Source organism: Pituophis catenifer, unplaced genomic scaffold (assembly GCF_029215685.1).
Source record: "Pituophis catenifer annectens isolate HBS135680 unplaced genomic scaffold, rPitCat1.0.hap2 SCAF_3, whole genome shotgun sequence".
Taxonomy (NCBI): Eukaryota; Metazoa; Chordata; class Lepidosauria; order Squamata; family Colubridae; genus Pituophis; species Pituophis catenifer.
Window position 1 is genome coordinate 120,327,801 of NW_027256883.1, and position 20,117 is coordinate 120,347,917.

The following is a 20,117-nucleotide window of genomic DNA, read 5'->3' on the forward strand; positions in this document are numbered from 1 at the left end:
CTGTTGCTATTTTCCATTTCATTCGTGTGCCTATTATTCTATGTATTTTCCAAAAAAGGGTTAAAGGAAGAAATGACAATTTTTCATTGAAAAAATTAAATGTTTGATTGGATAATTGTTGGATCTTCACAGTAGGTGACCAACAAGGAAACAAGAATTATAAAGATTTCTATCTGGAGTTTTTAATGTCAGGGTTAGGAATAAAGTATAGAATGTTGAAAACTGATAGAATTTTGAGTCCTCAATTATTAGTAAGCTAGTGAAGGAAGAGTCTTTTTAAACAATTTGAATTGTCTCTTGCTGGGCTTTTTGTAATTAACTTACATTCACCAATGAACTCCTTTCTTATCTTTATTTATATTCAGTATTCCTTCTACTTTTTTCCAGACTCACCAGCAATCTTTTATAAACATTTAAAAGAGCTTTAGAAAAAAAATTTCTTGAGGCGTAAGTTTCCTGAGGCCTTAGACATGCACACAAATAATGTGTTCTCTGTTATAGTTAAAATTCTGTTATAGGTTAAAACATAGTAAAATCTGATAAAAAAGAATGCAAATTAGTACCATTCATCAAATGAAATCATCATATTTCTCAATCAGTTATTTAAAAAAAACTGCTTACCATGTCTACCTAAACTACATGCAGTTAAGAAGGAAACTGGTGCTGTCTTTTACGGAAAAATGAATGGGTTCTGCATTAAATCTGTGGAGCAATTAGTTAATAATCAACTTGTATTGAAAAGACATGCATATGCTATGTACATGCTATGTATATGTACATAGCTTTTATTATATTAAAAGCCTAATTATCTCCATTTATCTCCATACAGTTTTGGTAACTTGTCTAAAAAGAAATTTTAGTTCATCACAGCACAAATGTTACATTTGTGTACACATCTCCTATCTGTGCTTAAAATTGGCTTAAAGTTTTGCTTCATGTCTTAATTCCCTTTCAAAACATATCTTTCCTCCTTTCCATTGTTAGCATCCCTTGTGGAATTCTAGTATTATTGTTGAATAGTGATAGCTACCCTTAACTACAAATAGTCCTCGATTTACAACCACAGTTGGGACCAGAATTTCCATTCCTAAGCAAGGTAGGCGGTAAGTGTGTCGCACCCTTTTTGCCACGATTTATTAGTGAATCTGCAATCCTTAAGCAAATCCAGTTTTCCTCCATGAACTTTGCTTGTTGGAAGCTGGCGGGGAAGGTCGCAAATCGTGATCATGTGACCTTGGGATGTTGCATCATAAATACAATACTTTGCCAAGCATCCAAATTTTGATCACATGACCATGGGGATGCTGCAATGGTTGTAAGTGTGAGGACTGGTCATAAGTCACTTTTTTCAATGCTAGTGTAATTTTGAATCGTTGCTAAACAAATACCGTAGTTGTAAGTCAAGGGCTATCAGTATCCACTTTCTCACTATAGAGTTGAATTAGAATGGATGACTTCCTCTTTACAAGGGTTTGCCAACTTCTCTGATTCTCACACTGAAAAGTGATAGCAAAAGTTTGAAATAGTCTCATGGAGCAAATTTAAAGAGTACAAGGAATTGAAGTGTATGAGGAAAACTAGTAATATTATTTTTTAAATTATATCTTTAGCTATATAAATTTGCTAATAAAATAAAATAATTTCCTGATCTGATAGGGGGACCAGCTTGTAGTTATATGTAGTTTTAGGATATAAATTCGAATTGAAATCATTGTTTAAAAGCTAATTACAGTAAATCAGCAGTAGACATAGCTTTAATTATTGTAAAGATAAAGTTTGAGAAATTTACATGGGAAAGTTATAACAGAGTTATTTGGTCTTTGGCGTTCCCTGTCTGAATAAATTCACATTTGGTTGTTTTATTTTATGATTGATAAATTGATCTTCACAATCATTTGTGTTACATATACAGAAAACAACCAGAAATATAAGAGATAGGGTGGATTGGTGCCAAAAATATTCACAACTTTTTTCAGTATAAATAAATTACAAAAGCAAAATTAATAAAATATGAAACCACTTGCTGAATTCTCAATTGCTATCTCTCCATTATTTGCACACAGAAGAATTTCAGTTGCATTGCCATGGAAATACTACTAAGATATCTTGAAGGTGATTAGGAAAAAAGGAAGTCTTAAAAACAAGAGGTTTCTTCTCATATGATGGCATGTTTGCTCCCCAAATATAAATATATATTAAAATGATCTTTCAACATTTTAGGGGTTTTTTCTTATTTCAGTAGCATGATTTTATTTGCATTATACCAGTCTCTCAAAACCTATTTTATTTATTTCATATTGAAAAGGCATGGCAGTCTAGAGTGTGTGATTTTCTTATTTTAACTCATATTTGTTTGGAAACATCAGCAGCAGACCACAAGCATTAGCCTATACTGATAAATTTCTTTAGTTAAACCGATGGAAATTAACAGGGCATTTAGTTATGATTATGTTAGAATTGACTATCTTTAAAGAGAAGCTATTTATTACTTTCAAAAGCAAACAAATGCAATAAATTTCATTGTTTAAATATAGTGTTTATGTTTACTCATTAGCATTGTTGCACTTACAAAAATATATGTAAAGGTTTGGCAGTAGGAGGTTGTCTTTTTCTTCATAGCACACATAATTATTTTTTATATTAATAAAGATCTTAGTAGAATCATACTCTTTCAATTTCCATAAAACATATTCTTAGGTAAATAGATTTGTATCTTGCTACTATAGTGTTGATATTGTCCTCTAATCTGAGTTTCCAACTTTTAAACAAATTTCATGAACAATTGAATGTCCAAATTGGAAAAAAAAACAACTATAAATCAACCCATTAGCACTATTCTTGCCATCATGGATGATACTAAAGTTGAATATTTTTTAAATAAATTAATAGTTATTCATTAGAAATTGTGCTTACTTTGACACTGAGCAGAATCTGCTGCTAAACTGAACCTTAATATTAGCAGCCTAAAACAGTGATTATTGCTAGGCTACCTAACTTTCCTTTTCCTTAGTTGAAACAGTGCCATCTTAAAAGACTTTGTGACATAAAATTTATTAAACCAAGTCTCATTAGCACCAAATTTAGCCTGATAAATTAGTCCACAATACAAGTAGACCTCGATTTAACAACCACAATTGGGAATTTCCATAGCTAAGCAAGGTGGCTATTAAGTGAATCGCACCTGGTTTTATAAACTTCTTGCCACAGTTGTTAAGTGAATCACTGCAATTGTTAGGTTAAATTATGCAAGTGTTATGCAAATCTGGCTTCCCCCATTGACTTTGCTTATCAGAAGCTGGCTAGGAAGGCTGCAAATGGTGATCATAAGATCTCGGGATCTTGCAACCATCATAAATACATACCCGTTGCCAAGAATCCAAATTATGATCATGTGACCATGGAGATGCTGCGATGATTGTAAGTGCAAGGACCAGTTGTAAGCCACTTCCTTTGAGTGCTGTTGTAACTTTGAATAGTTGCTAAATTAATGGGCATAAGTCGAAGACTACCTGTTTGACTTCTTAATGGTTTATGCTCCAGGAGACTTAACATAGTAACTTGTAGATAATTGAAATGATGTTACTTGATTTGTTCAATACTTATCAAGGGACATTTTTTAAAAAATCAGAAATCAAAATCATTTTATAGTCCAGTACAATCCACCTCCTGAATTATTTCCATAGTAGGTTTTTACTTTGACTATATAAAGTCAGTACCAATCTACAGTATTAATTCTTTAACCACCTCTATTTTTAAGGTTTGTACCATCTGATGAAAAGAAAAAGCAAGGCTGTCAGCGAGAGAATGAAACTTTAATACAAAGAAGGAAAGACCAAATGCAGCCTGGTGGAACTACAGTCAGTGTTACAGTGCCATATCGTGTAGTTGATCAGCCTCTTAAACTCATGCCTCAAGATTGGTAAGAGAGAGCGTTTTGTTGCAATTGGTGTTGTCTTCCTCAACCAAATCTAAAATCAATATAGTTGTAAATAATTTATTAGTCATTATCCTGAATATTTTACTTTAGATACAGAGCCATCTGCTAACCTCTTTACATGCATAATTTGTTCAAAGTTACAATAGTGCTGAAAGGTAATTTGCATTCAGTCCTCACATATATGACCATCACAGCATCCCTGTGGTCATGTGATCAAAATTCAGACATTTGGCAAAGCGCATGTGTTTATGCTGTTTGTATAGGATGAGGGTGAATGCTCGTTCTCCGTGATCTGTCCTGGTCTTCGCAGAAGCAAGAAACAGAAAAACCCCTCTTTATTTACACCTTGTGAATTAAAGGCATTCACCCACAAAGTCCAGGCAAAAGTCCTGCAAGGGGTTAACTAAAGCAATAGGCCTTATCAGCTTGTTACAATAATTGCAAGGCCATGAGCTCCTAGCCAAAAGGCTGCAAGTTAAATCAGTTCAAATAAACAAACCTCAGTTCTGGCAAGGCAGTCTTTGTCGCAGGAAACACAATGAGCAAAATCGCCAGAAATGCAAATGGTTGTCTGCTACGACCATCACTCCCCTTTCCTCCTATTTATTCCCCAGCCAGGGAGGGGCCATTCAGCATCCACATTAGTTGTGCTTCCCGAGTTGACTCCTTGTCCTCCGTTGTTCACCTCTCCTATCTGTTCTGTGCATCTGGAACAGGCCACAGCTGTTCCTCCTCCAAACTCATCTCTGACTCCAAAGGCAGCTGCCTCTCTGGTGGCTGGGAAATGCTGGACGACCCTGGCTCTATCTCTGTGTCCGATGCTGACCATCCATCAGAGCCTTCTCTAGGCTCCAGAACTGGCCCAAGTTCTTCCCCAACCTCCTCATCATCCAAGTCTGCCACCAGCTCGGCTGGCAGCTGGCAGACCACAACACTCTGAGCTTGTAGGTTGGTTTCCGAATGTTTTGTTATCAGGTTAGGTAACATCTACAGCCGAGATTTATGACTGTGTCAGTGACCCAGGATCATGTGATCACTATTTGTGACCTTCCCCAGAGGGCTTCTGACAAAGTCAATGAGGGAAGCCAAATATGCTTAATCACTGTATGATTCACTTAATGATAAAAAAAAAAAAAGAATCATAAAATTGGGCATCATTCACTTAACAATTACACTACTTAGTTTCCAGTCCTAATTATGGTAGTAAGTGAAGAACTTCCTATAATACTGCTTTCTTATACCTGGAACCTTTGTGAACATCAACTGGAACATGGCTAAGTTAAAAGCATACTGTAGCATGATAGAGAACTGCATAGTTAAACTTTGAGCTTTATAGGAGCTTTATAGCATTTTGCTGGGTTTCTTTGAGTTAGTAGAACTGCAGTTCTCTGTCCCTGAACTGCAATTCTCAACTGGCAAAAAGAAAGTTGAGTTCTCTTTCCCCAAATTACAAAAAACATTGCATTACATTTTTGCAGTAGCTCCAAAAAAAATTTCTGCTCATTATTTCACTATTCCAAATTCAATACTTTTTTTTGTAATGATTTACCTATAATATTTTTATCCTAGCCATCAAGGAAAAATATTTCAAAGTGATTCACAAACACACAAAAAAAAACAAACAATTCACTTATCATATGAATTAAGATTATAAATTTACGGGGGGTGGGGGGTGGGATTCATTTGTTTGGTTGTTTGGTTGTTTGTTTGTTTGTTTGTTTGTTTGTTTGTTTTAATAATGTTTTGAGTCAGTAGTTTAATCTTCAATGTTCTCAAATGTAACAAAACCAGGATACATTTGAATAAGTGCACTGACTTATGAACAAAACATTTTTGTTTGAAACAAGAACAAAAAATATTAATGTTTTTAGGATAACAGCTTCGTTCTTCCACTTAATCCATTACTGAAGTTTTTGTGACTGAAATCTGAGTGCATCTCTCTCTTTTTATACCTATATTTTAGGGATCGTGTTGTGGCTGTGTTTGTCCAAGGTCCTGCCTGGCAATTTAAGGGCTGGCCATGGCTACTACCTGATGGATCACCTGTGGATATTTTTGCAAAAAGTAAGGTTTTTACTTTGATGTAATTTTATGCAGTGTATTCATTCATAAATTATCTTTATTATGTCTTGATGTTAAAGTCTGGTGGTACTGTCAAAACTGCTGTGGTCTCATTAAATATTCAGTTAGTTAGCAAACACAGCTTGCAGTCCAGCTTCTATTAATTTATTTATTGTGTTTATATTGTATCTTTCTTCTATGAGTGCAAGGAAATGTACATAACACTCCTTTAAAAAAAAACCTGTGAGATAAATTGGGCTCAGAGAGACTAACTGGCCCAGAGCCATCTGGGAAGCATCTATGGCTGATCTTGAATTTTAACCTAGCTATTGAATGCAATAGAACCAGTCAGATTGAGAATTGAGAAGTCAGGCTAAGAAGTGAAAAAAGAACCAAGATGTAAGTAACCTCTGTGGGGTTTTCCTATTATCATAAAGCAAGTACCAGTAATCATCCTTAGAAAACAGAAACACAGAGAAGGTTGAAATGATAATAATGTAAATATTATCTCCAAACCACTTCTGAGGTTTGTTGCTAGTAATATGTAGCTCTTGACCTTCAAAAATGAAATCAAATGTTAGCAAAGGTAAACTACTTCTTTCTAATATGAAGACTACCACGGTTTTAAAGCATGTTTACCTATATCAAATTACAAAATTTATTGTAGACTGACATCTTTAAAAAATAAGAAAAAAAAGAAGAGGAAATCATTGAAAAAAGCAATCCCCTGAAAGATTAACCAAAGCAGTGGAGACCTAAAACAAAATTTCTTTATTGAAATACTCTAAAAAAGACAAACAGAAGATCCCCAACAGTAGATGGCCAAAGAATTATACAGTAGATAGAAAAGATTCACGAGCAGTCATAAAGAACCCCAACTCTACATCAGTGATAAGACAATCATCAAATCTAACCTTGAGGCTAATGCTTCAGGTTTTCTGTCAACGCTGTTAACCCAACAGTTGACATTGTTATTAATTATAATATATCTTTTTCATATTTCTTCACAAAATGCAAGTCTCTACCTTGTTACCTGCCTTCTGCTTTATTCCTCAGGGTCATTTTAAACTGAATTACAGTATCAAAGGGCATTCTGAATGCCAACAAACTTTCTTAGTTCTATACCAGCGGACACCAACTGGTGGTCCGTGGACCACTGGTGGTCCATGAGAAAATTTTGGCGGTCCGCAGAAAAATTATTTGCATTTTTTTATATTGCACTAAATCAAGGGTCCTCAAACTATGGCCCCTGGGCCGGATACGTGCAATGAACACTTGTGTTGCTGCAGAGAGTCTTCCCTTTCTTTTTGTGCGGGTTGGTGGGGGGCAGAAATTCCAACTTGGGGTCTGCTTCAGACCCCAAGTTCAAGGCTGGAGGGAAGTGCTGTTGGTGGCACGGAGCCAGAGGGCCTCATTCCAGTGGGACTGCATCATGGCCTGGAACTGGCTGACCATCTCAGCCCGCTGAGCCTCCAGGTACTGGTACCTGGCCTTGCACTCCTGCAGGTCTTCCCTCTGCTTGGAAAGCCTATGTTCATAGTCCTGAGTGAGGTGCTTCTGCTGAGCCTCCTTCTCAGTCAGATCCAATTTGAACTGAGCCAGCTCTTTCTTGTGGTGGCTGCTTAGCTCCAACAACTGCTTCCTGTTGGGGCCCTAAGGAGGCCAGGTGGAGAGGCGAGGAGTGACTGGCAGGAGAGAGGTGAGTAGAGGCCAGCAAGGCGCCCCACAATGTGAGTGACATTGAGTTGGCCACACCCACCCAATCACATGACCACCTAGCCACACCCACCCAGCCGGTCATTAAGCAGATTATATTAGTGGTCCACAGGATTTAAAATTACGACTTTAGTGGTCCCTGAGGTCCGAAAGGTTGGGGACCCCTGTTCTATACAATCTTCTTACTTATCCCAGGAAACATGATTTAAACATAAGCATTAAATTCTTAACTATGAAAATCTGCTTTTAAAGACTTTTAACTTCGCAAGGATTACAATGAGATGCAAGAAGTCTAAATGTATTGTACAACTCTTTGATTAGATTTTATCTGCAGTATCTTACATCAGTATTTATGCTAGCCAAAATCCTATCCTAGGCCAGAGGTCTGCAGCTTTTGATCTTTAATCCCTCTATTTGTGGACTGTGCACTGTGTGCTCCTATAAAAATAATTTATTTTATCCCATTAGTTCACAGCTGTTTGTGAGGAAGTTAACATTTGGAATGGAAACTTTTATATTTTGGCATTTTAACCAACATAAATGTTTTATTTGAATGCCATTTTAAAGGTCTAGTCACAATCACATGTTAATGCAAGTCTATTGAACTTGAAGATCACTTTTTGTGGATGGATTCTTATTCACAAAACTTTCCCTACTGAGAATATCTGTTTGATATTCATAGATTTATTTGTTAAGTGCATGCATTCTCCATTTAGATATAGATAATATACTTTTAAGTATATTTAATATACTTCCTTTTTAAAGGAAAATTGGTGTCTAGAATATAAGATTAGACTTAAAAAAATTGCTAAGAATATTCTTAATACATAAAGTTGATATATTTAATTTAAGTTTTGAATGAAAAAAAAATCCACTTTTCCTATATCTGCTATCAGATGTTAAGCTCCCAGGTGGGGTGTGTGTGTATGTGTGTACAGTATATATAATCAAATACTTTGTCTTGATGGTTTGAATTCATAGGTAATATACTGTAGTGCATCTTGCCATTTAATACATTTTCCCATGTGGGTATGATCCATCTCACAAATTTGAATTGGAAACAATGTTTGGATATCAGTTGTGGGAGCTCTCGAAGCACAATTCTATGAGAACACTCCCATTACTGGAAGGAAGAGGCTGGAAATCTTTGGCTATTTCTTCCTCCACCTTTGGATTATAACCATAGTATTCAAATGTTTCTTGACTGACATTGCTGTTTTCTGTACCAGCAGTTCTTCATTGGTTATATGAGAATGTGAAATATAGCCATGTAAATTATGAGTCTTTATACTGTTGATGTATATTAGTGTTAGGTTTTTTTTTTTTAATTTCTTAGATTTTTATCCTGCCAGATGCTCAAGGTTGCACTCATAGCATGTGTCCCAAAATTTTATCAAAACAATCCTATGAAGCAAGTTGGGCTGAGAGAAAGTAACTAGCTCAAAGTCAGTTAATAAATTTGCATAGCTGAGTGTGGATTTGAGCCACAGCTTAACTACCAAGGGAAACATAGGAATTGATCATGTAATTGATAATTAATGAAGATGAAAAAATTACATGATACTTTTTTGGGATAGTTTTCTATAGGATTTAATATTCAATATCATTGATTTAATAAGCATTTTGATTTTTAACATAAATCTAAAGGATATAGAAGAAGGAATATGTTTGGAAGCAGCACAGGCACACAGCCTCTGATTATGTTTGATTCATCAGTTAATAATTCAGTTAATATTATTCAGTTAATAAAACTGTTCACATTTGATTGACTAAAATGTTGTCCACATTTTGGCAAGTGATATTATGTAACTTCTACTTCAGGTAAAAATCTCAACTGTCTGTAACAAATGCCATGATAAAAGACAGCCCCAAAACAAAGGAATACTGCTTTATGAAAAGACAAAATAAAAATAAGCCACAATGAATAATCCTGTAAGAAGCAAACAGAATTCTAAAAACCCAGATGTAGGAATTGGAGTTGGGACTATTTCACAGAGAGTTGAAATCCTTGTAGGGGCCTTTTGTTTTATTTTTAATCAGTTAGAGACAAATTTTATTTTCTCAGAAATTAATGGCTTGACCAGTAAGCTTAAGATATGTTTGAATATCTCCAGTCTTATTCCTCTGTGGCACCCTTTACATCATGCTGGCCTTTGGAACAATTCATTTGTATGGAAAGCTATTCCTCTGTGGGCTGTAATGAATTATCTAGATTCAAGTGAAATGAAAGTGTGAATGCTTCCACCCTCACAGACATTGAGATAGCCAGAAATTTCCTTGTTACGTAAATGGAACTTCTATTAAAATCTGGTTGCATTTTCAAATGATATCAGCACAGTCTCCTATTTTCTCTGTCATAATTCTTCAAAATGTATTTGGGTTTGGGAAATTATTGTTTCATTTTTCTGCCTTCTCTCTCATATAGTTAAAGCCTTTCATCTTAAGTATGATGAAGTTCGTCTAGATCCAAATGTCCAGAAATGGGATGTAACAGTTTTAGAACTCAGTTATCATAAACGGCACTTGGACAGACCAGTGTTCCTGCGTTTCTGGGAAACATTGGACAGGTAAATATCCATTTGAAAGGGAAAGATACAACTGTAAGGTAAAGGTAAAGGTTCCCCCGCACAAGTGTGCTAGTCGTTTCCGGCTCTAGGGGCGGTGCTCATCTCCATTTCTAAGCCGAAGAGCCAGCGCTGTCTGAAGACGTCTCCGTGATCATTTTGCCAGCGTGACTAAATGCCAAAGGCACACGGAGCAATGTTACCTTCTCATCAAAGTGGTCCCTATTTTTCTACTTGAATTTTTTACGTGCTTTCAAACTGCTAGGTTGGCAGAAGCTGGGACAAGTAACGGGAGCTCACTCTGTTATGCGACGCTAGGGATTCGAACCACTGAACTGCCGACCTTCTGATTGACAAGCTCAGCATCTTAGCCACTGAGCCAAACTCGTCCCTTAATACAACTGTATTGTTATCTAAAGATCAGGAATCACTATACAGATAAGAAAAATTTTTATAAACTGTATACAAAAGCTGTGTTGCAACCCAGATTCATAGTGGAGTCAGGTGACTTTATACATTTATAAAATAAAAATGACACATTGGATTTTTGAATCCTGTATAAATTTAAATTATATGAATTATTATATATTTTATATATTAACCTCACAGAGTTATTTTGCAGAGCGAGATGGGTGACGTATAAATGTAATAAAGAAATACATTTCAATATTTTTGAATATGTTGTAACTTCTAATACTCCACTTTAAAATTTATTATATGATGTTCTTCCTTAGTCCTTGTTTTATGTTATTTGCAATACCTATTATGAATTAATTCACTATATGTGAATACATTTCATCAATAAACTAGTATAGCATAAGGACTGCTCTAGAATGCTGCATGCTTTATCAGGTTACTTTCACGTGCTTTATATTGAGTTTCTATTTTAAAAAATAGTGGATCTGAAAAAAAGTCTCCTCTCCCATCATATACCAGATCCCAAATATACCCTATATATAAAACTCTGCTAGTTTTTTCCCCTTAATATACAAAATTTCATGATAAAAACAAATGTACATTTACACTCAGTCTACATTATTTAAGTTTTACTAGTTGTGGAAAACATAATACTAGCTCCCCACTTTTTCCAAAAATAATTTTAATCCACAGAGTCCCAGCCTATCTATATTTAAGATTGGTCTCAGAAAGGTGACTGTAAATTGAATTTTCTATTCTAGAATACTGTTCTTGGATTTCCCTTCCTAGAGACCCATGTGCAATTTCGTTTAAATGACAAATGGAAACATTTTTTTTGTGCTAGGTAATTGTAGTCTATCTCTAGTTTATTAACCACTTTGAGATTGTTGGTTGAAGAATTACAGTTGACCTCTAGTTTAATAGTCACTTTGAGATTTTTGGTTGAAGAACTGTACAAATATTATTAAATAAATAGATCAGTTAAACTGCTACTCCAGTTCATCTTATCTGTCCCCTTATAATTGTTTTCAGACCATCAATAAAAACAATAGAAGTTATAAAATTAAATGGAAATTAATAATAACTTTGTTGGGAAATAATAGTCTTCTGTTATAGAAAGTTCAACAAAGTATTTCTAAACAATATGTTAGGAAGAAAGAAGAATGATAATTTTTTTCCTTCTCTTCAGTTGTGTCTGATTCTCAGAGACTGCTTGGATGAGACCCTGTAATTTTCTTTGCAAGGTTTTTCAGAAGCTGTTTGCTTATTTTCTTAGGGCTGAGAGAAAGTGGCTGGTACTAGGTCACCCAACTGGTTCTGTACCTAGAAGAGATTAGAATTTACACTCTTTTGGTTTCTAGCCTGATGCCTTAGCCATTATAGCAAACTTAGTCATTATACCATTTTCAGAATGGATGATACCTAAATGTAATTATAATGCTTCTTCCCTCACACAAATGGATATACTTTGTTGATTTTATCATTTTAATTGAATTGTTGTATTTTGAATTGTATATATCATTTTTACCTTTTGAGAATTCATGCTTCAATTTGCAAATTTATGTAGGTACCAGTTATGGTAATATGGATTTTCTTTCCTTTATGTTGCAGGTATATGGTCAAGCATAAATCCCACTTAAGATTCTGAATTCTAGACTGCCATTTCATTTTGAAAACTATTGTGATCCAGAAAGGAAAAACAAATTCTCTGTCAGCATTTGTGAAGAACATTATTACAGATAAAGAAGAAGTCATAATTCAACCTTTTATAAAACGTTGTTGGATCACTACGTTACAATGAAAGGCCAACAGTTCTTCTCTATAACAAGCAAGGGATTTGCTTAAAACTATTTTTTAATAACATAAGCCTTTTCGCCTGCAATTCAAATTGTATATTTTGATAGCAGCCATTTCTTTCCCATTTTGTTAAATTAGCAAACTTTTTACAATTACTTTTTTGTTCAATAGAATATAGGTTGATTTTCATGGAAGGTTACAAATTTATGTGTGTATGTATATATAGAAATAGAGATGGATGTTCTAAACTACTTCGCTTCTAAGCATAGTTCTTGGTTCTTTGATTTATTGTTTCATTTGTGAAAAACATTTTGTTTTTATTGGTATTATCTTCTAGTCTAAAGAACTCTAGGAACTGAGCTAAGTGAAGATTGCTTTAGCTTAATCAGATTGTCAACCTGTATATGTATTATATATTCTTTCTGTCTTTGAAAAAAGGGAGGAAAAAGAAAACTTTTCTTTTCTTATGATCATAATTTACCAAAACTGTAAAAAGAGTCATTATGAATACATTTGAAGTGCAACATTTTCCATGCAAATATTTCTTTTAAAATTGTGTTGTCTTATGACCCCCATATTGAAGTACCAGTATATATGAAATGCTGTATACACAAGTACATTATATTTGGGGCAACTGGGATTTTTAAAGATCAGAATTGGCAAAATTTATTCTTCTAATCCCAGAAGTTAACTAGTTTTTACCATTGGTATTACTACATTATTTTAACTATATGAGAACCAGATTTGACTCCATAGAAGGAGCACATTTTACTGTACACCCAATCATTATCAACATGCTTTTTTCCAGTCTTAGCACTGGTATAAAAAGAAGATGCAGCAGGAAGTTTCCTTCTCAGGTTGTAAATCTGATTATAAGGTAGGATCCTGCTCAATGTAATATCTCAGTTGCAGGGAAAATGTAGATTCTCACCCATTACAATAATGACTGCTCAGCATTTCCATTAAAAAAAATCAGTAACCAAAGAACATGTTTTACTTGATCAAGAAAGGAGCACAAGAGAGCAAGAAAATGTTATTTCTGTATGTTTGTATTTTATAATATAGTTGCTGAATGCTGCATACCAGTGCACAGACAGAATTAACCTAATTGTTTACTTTGACCTGGATTTGGGGGGATGAAATAATTTGGAGTTGGGGAGTTGAATCCAAAACCATGTTTTTATGCTGAGCATCTGACTAAAGTAAAATATTCTATATATTCTTCTTTAGTTTTGCTTTAGATCATTCTCTAAATGGTTTATCATGTAACATTTCCTAATGAAATGTGAACTTTTTAAATTTTCTCCTAATGATTTTTAGGATACTTTGAATTCTTTTCATATTTATTTCTGGTACACTGAGACTGTGATTTCAATTTTATTGTAGTTACGGCAAGAATAAAGTTTTCAGCTTTTCAGGAAGCTTTTTCTGTTATGAGAATCCACAGTAATAGTATTTTTGAAAGAAAATCACTACAAAACTAGATAGGTGTACTAAAACAGGAATGCAACATGTCTTTAAAATAAAAAGGGGCTTCAGAAATCAAATTTAATATTGAATCTTCCAGCACTTTGATTTTGCACTATGAAGAACTAAAATTGCTCTTACCTTTAAATGTTGGAGTACAACAAAAACAGTTGTTTGTACATAGTTCCACAAATGTGGAAAAAACTATAATGTGATGGTTTTAACATTTTATACAACTATAATTTGAAAAACTACCACTCCTGTGGATAGAAATTCAAAAGACCATAGTTTAAAGATGTTACTTTTCAGAGTGCTACTGGAGCTTATCATGTGAAGTAGTGTGTTACTTCATTGGAAAGGCAGATCCATCTAAGAATCACTTCTATTTCTGTAGCTTGTGATCAGAATGAATAGGGTAAATGGTACACACATGAGTCATTTAATTTCATTGTTTTTGAGGAAGAAGTGGCAGCTGTAACTCCTAACACTCTATTCAAAACTACTCAAGTGCAAAGCCTTGTTGCATATACAGTAGAACCTCTGGTCACGAAGGCTTCTGAACACGACCAAATCGAGTTCCGACCAAAAAATTCACAGGGTTTTGGGTTTTTTTGTGGCCAAATTCCCCTTCCACACCATTTTTTTTTTTTGTAAGCACCAAATTTCCAAAATTAGGTTCCAGTCACAACCAAATCAGTTTGTGACCAAAGTTATGGAACGAATTATGGTTATGACCAGAAGTTCTACTATAATGCATGCTGTAATAAGCACACATGAATCGGTATTAGAAGATGAGGTGATAGCATAGTTCAATTAATTATTGTAGAGAGACATAATTCAAGCTTGGTCTGACTCTGAAAACTAGAAACCTTTATGCTGTATGAATTTCTTAAGAGACATCCGACTGCTCCGAGTCAGAAACTGAATGTTGCAATGGAGGAATCCTTAATTTAATCCTGCAGGACCATAAATACCCTCCCATAGCAAATAAATGTCTGCACATGCACAGTAAAAGGCTTTTTCTCCTGACATAAACTATGATGGGAGAAGCCTGTTTACAATTGAATTTGCTAATAGGCCCTCAATTAAGACTGTATTACTTCTTCCTATTATTTCAATTAGTATAGGACAAATAGTTGATTTAGATCAGGCTATTGTATTATTCATTCCTCCTTTAATTTCTCTCTTTTTGAGAATGAGCGATAGCCTTTGCAACTCACTGAAACCTCTGTGTGTGTGTGTGTGTGTGTGTGTGTGTGTGTGTGTGTGTGTGTGTGTGTGTGTGTAGTGGCCCATGTGATAACATGAAATAATATTGTGCAGTTGCAATCAGTATTAATCCTTTGATACAGTAAGCCAGTTATTCATTCAGGTAGGTTATCATAGGTTAAATGTGTTAACGCAGTTCTACATTTGTTGGAAATTGTTCTTCATTATTAAAAAGTCATTAAAAAGGAAAATAGGATGGGAGAGGTTCTTCATGCAAACTATACCGCTCCATAGTGCTTTAAAGCATTCTCTTGGCAGTTTACAAACGTCAGCATATTGCTCCCAACAATCTGGATCCTCATTTTACCAACCTCAGAAGGATGGAGGACTGAGTCAATCTTGAGCTGGTCAGGATCAAACTCCTTGTGGTGGGCAGAATTTGCCTGCAATACTGCATTCTAACCACTGCACCACAGCAGTGCATCTGTAATATTTTAGCAGGTGCATATATGAAAGATGCTTCTAAGATAAGGTAGCAAAAGAGGTAGTATTATGCTAAGGGATTGAAGTGACTCCATTCTTAGGCCAGACTTAAAGCAAGTTTAAAATGCACTATTTTGATAATAAGAAAGACAAAAATTGATTTAAATTTTGTAATTAGCAAAAAGTAAACTGGATGAGGATTTGAAGGAAAGATGTGCAAAATGTTCTATGTACACATGAATGTTTTTCTATGGAGGTGACCATGTCTTGGAACACAATTTCCATTGATTTTAAGCAGTAACACACTTGGCCCATATTCCACATACAGTTGCAAGAAAAAGTATGTGAACCCCTTGGGATTACGTGGAGTTTTGCATGAATTGGTCATAAAATGTGCTCTGAACTTCATCTAAGTCACAACAATAGAAAAACACAGTCTGCTTAAAATAATACTACACAAACATTAGATGTTGCCATGGTTTAATTGAACATAACATGTAAACATTTACAGTGCAGGGAGGAAAAAGTATGTGAACCTTTGGACTTAATAACTGGTTGACCCTCCTTTGGCAGCAATAACCTCAACCAAACGTTTCCTGTAGTTGCAGATCAGACCTGCACAACAATCTGGAGTAATTTTGGACCACTCCTCCACAAAACTGTTTCAGTGTAGCAATATTCTTGGGATGTCTGGTTTGAATCGCCCTCTTAAGGTCATGCCACAGCATTTCAATCGGGTTGAGGTCAGGACTCTGACTGGGCTACTCCAGAAGGCGTATTCTGTGTTGTTGAAGCCATTTTTTTGTTGAATTACTTGTATGCTTTGGGTCATTGTCCTGTTGCATCACCCATCCTCTGCGGAGCTTCAGTTGGCGGACAGATGGTCATATGTTTTCCTGTAAAATGTCTTGGAACTCTGGAATTCATTTTCCCATCAATGACAACAATCTGTCCAGGCCCTGAGGCAGCAAAGCAGCCCCAAACCATGATGCTCCCTCCGCCATGTTTTACAGTGGGGATGAGGTTTTGATGTTGGTGTGCTGTGCCTTTTTTTCTCCACACATAGTGTTGTGTGTTCTTCCCAAACAACTCAATTTTGGTTTCATCTGTCCACAGTATATTTTGCCAGTAGTGCTGTGGAACATCCAGATGCTCTTTTGCAAACTTCAAACGTGCTGCAATATTTTTTTTGGATAGCAATGGCTTCCTCCGTGGTGTCTTCCCATGTACTCCATTCTTGTTTAATGTTTTCCTTATTGTAGATGTGTCAACAAAAATGTTAGCATGTGCCAGAGATTTCTGTAGGTCTTTAGCTGACACTCTGGGATTCTTCTTTACCTCATGAAGCATTCTGTGCTGTGCTCTTGCAGTCATTTTTACAGGACGACCACGCCTAGGGAGAGTAGCAACAGTGCTAAACTTTCTCCATTTGTAGACAGTCTGTCTTACCGTGGATCCATGAACATCAAGGCTTTTGGAGATACTTTTGTAATCCTTTCCAGCTTCATGCAAGTCAACAATTCTTGATTGTAGCTCTTCTGAGAGCTCTTTTCTGCGAGGCATGGTTCACATCAGACAGTGCTTCTTGAAACCAGTAAACCCAAAACAGGTATGTGTTTTTAAAGAACAGCTGTCAGCAACACATCCAATATCACACTGATTGGAGTCAAGGTTGGCTCACTCCTGGCTTCAATTAGCTCTTGGAGAAGTCATTAGGCTAGGGGCTCACATACTTTTTCCTCCCTGCACTATGAATGCTTCCGTGTTATGTTCAATTAAACCATGGCAACATCTAATGTTTGTGTAGTATTATTTTAAGCAGACTGTGTTTTTCTATTGTGACTTAGATGAAGTTCAGAGCACATTTTATGACCAATTCATGTAAAACTCCATGTAATCCCAAGGGGTTCACGTACTTTTTCTTGCAACTGTAAACTGATACAAGAGCAATCAATTATCAGCTATCTTCTGGATGTGTTTGACTGACATTCTCAACATTTGCACTGAAAAACATCTATAGGAGTTCAGGTTGGAGAGTTTATTTAATTTATTCATCATTAAATTTATATGTTGCCCATCTCACTATCCAAATCTAAATGACTTTGAACAATTACAATACAATAAAGAGACTAATATAAACACATTAGAAACACTAAAATTAACAGGAATTAAATAGAACTAGGAAGCAAATACACAAGTGGTAGGGAAGCAGGACCATCTCTCTTACTCTACCAACCACCCCCAGTGTAAAGCGCCTCCAAGGGCCCCAGGCCAATCCCAGAGCTTGGAGACCCTTGATATTTCCATAGAAAAGTTTTCATTTTGTGTAATGGACAGGAGTTCCCAATCAGGAACTCTTGTGGTTGTGTTATCTAAAGATCTGCCAGGCTTTCAATCTTTTATTATATCTTTCAATATTCTATTGCTGAGCACATTATAAGCCGCCCTGAGTCTCCGGAGAAGGGCGGCATATAAATCAAATTTAAAAAAAAATTTTTTTTGATGCTAGTTCCAAAGGCAAAAATTATGAAAGGACAAACTGGTTGTACATACAAAATCCACATTCAATCCTTTTCTTCATATGAACCCATAAAGGTCCCACTTGTCCCCTCCACTTTAAAAATATTCCAAATTCTATTATGACTATCAATGACATACAGATCCCATCCAACAAGGCCCGTTTTTATTTAAATTTCAGCCTACAGATTGATTATACACCTATCAGTAGTTGAGATCAAGGCAAATTTTCTTTCCAATCATAATCCCATGTTCAATTTTACACTAGAATTTTACGCATACGATATTGTTACACTTATAAGCAGTAGGATGCAATTGATTCTCACCGAAATCTCTGTATGGATCAACATTCTGTAAAAATTCAACAAGGTGGGGAAACATACAAAAAACATTTCTGGAATTCTTTTTTTAACTCTTGCCCAGCAATGACCATAATAGGAAGCATATTTTTTCTGTTTAATATGTTTGTGTGTCTGTGTGTTTCTGCTTTCCCCTTGTGATGCATCTGATATATTGGTGTGTGTATGAGTACTTGGAAGCGGAAGACAAGCTGAAATTCCTCACTGGGAGTAACATGATCAGGATTTCGAGAGGTAGGTAAGCTTAGACTGGAATAGTCAGCCACTTTCCAAGTTCCTGCCTGTGTTTTTCTCCATAGTCCCAAGTCTCATTTTTAAATTTGGCTTTTGCTTTGCTAACTTCTCCAATTATACCACTTTTGTTTGCATTCTGTTCTATTTTTTTTTTTAAGTTATCTAGCTGATCAATAGTCAGGACACACAATTTTCTCTACATAATTTTTTCCAACATTCCACTAGATTGAAAGGGGGAAAAAAGGTGTGCTATAGAATTCAGCTTTATGGATATTTTAGAAATTTTCCTGAAAGGCATTTTATGTAGTCAATGTAAATGAATAATTTCTCTACAGAAATATAGATCAGTTTAGTAGAACACATAGGTTACATTAAATTTACCTCAGCAAAATTAGATCAGCTCATGGCTTCCACAACCTATATAACACAAAGAAGGGAGGAAGGAAAGGCCAGCACCAAAACAGTATGTAACAAAATGTGCATCCAATCCAATGCTGCACAGAAATGCAAATGTGCATCTTGATATTATATAAAATGATAAAATGTGCCATCTTGGGGTTCTGCAAGAGCCTAAAGACAATTGGCCTGGGGACCAGAGGGAGGAATTCCATGCTTGATGTGGCTGGCTAGACTGATGGTAGACTCCACCTTTCCCATCCCCCCACCCCAGTCTCTGCTCTTCACCCATCCATCTTTTTGTTTATCATATTGATGTATTATTCTCATTGTGTCCCTCGGTCATTATTTTATTGTTCTATTATTTTTTTTTTTGTTTACACTTCATTTTTCTTCTTTTTTATTACTGTAAGCCACCTAGGGTAGCCCCATGGCGAGATAGACAACAAAATTTAACAAATAACAAATAGTCATAGCAATTGGGACTGCTGGAATTATCCTCACTAAGCGATGAGATCACATGACATGCTTTGTGACTTCATTGCTTAGTGACCGCAATCCCGACCCCAAATTGCCATTGTAACCCGAGGATTATCTGTATAGAGTCAAGTGATATTTCTTTGCACAGTTTGGGAAGAGTTCTGTATCATATCTTAGGTTTTAGCTGAGCTTCTGCTGAAAGATCTGATGGATTAGGTTAGAAATCAATCATCGTGGAGGTAATCTATGTAGTCACTAGGAGGTGATGCTGACTTGATGACATGTAATCAGTTGAACTATACAGTCTCCAAGCAGCATTTATCCACATTTGTAAAGAAATCTTTTGAATCCAATACACCTGTCTTTATTTTTATTTTTTATATTCTTGTAGGAATGTAGAATGTATATATAGTATATTGAAATTGCTACAAGTCCATAAGGATTGAAGAATTACAAACATGAGTTCAAGAATGATGTCAT

The 20,117-nt window shown here is 35.4% G+C and overlaps 1 protein-coding gene across 1 annotated transcript in view; it reads left to right on the forward strand.

Annotated features, from left to right (window-relative positions):
* CDC73 (cell division cycle 73) overlaps nucleotides 1-13,840 on the forward strand; it is a 120,248-nt gene extending 106,408 nt beyond the window's left edge. The window contains exons 14-17 of the mRNA XM_070940966.1: nucleotides 3,758-3,919; nucleotides 5,901-6,001; nucleotides 10,140-10,281; nucleotides 12,307-13,840. Of these exons, the coding sequence (XP_070797067.1) occupies nucleotides 3,758-3,919; nucleotides 5,901-6,001; nucleotides 10,140-10,281; nucleotides 12,307-12,343 (442 nt within the window). The 3' untranslated portion in view covers nucleotides 12,344-13,840. The remainder of the gene's footprint in view (nucleotides 1-3,757; nucleotides 3,920-5,900; nucleotides 6,002-10,139; nucleotides 10,282-12,306) is intronic.
* Nucleotides 13,841-20,117: the final 6,277 nt, after the last annotated feature.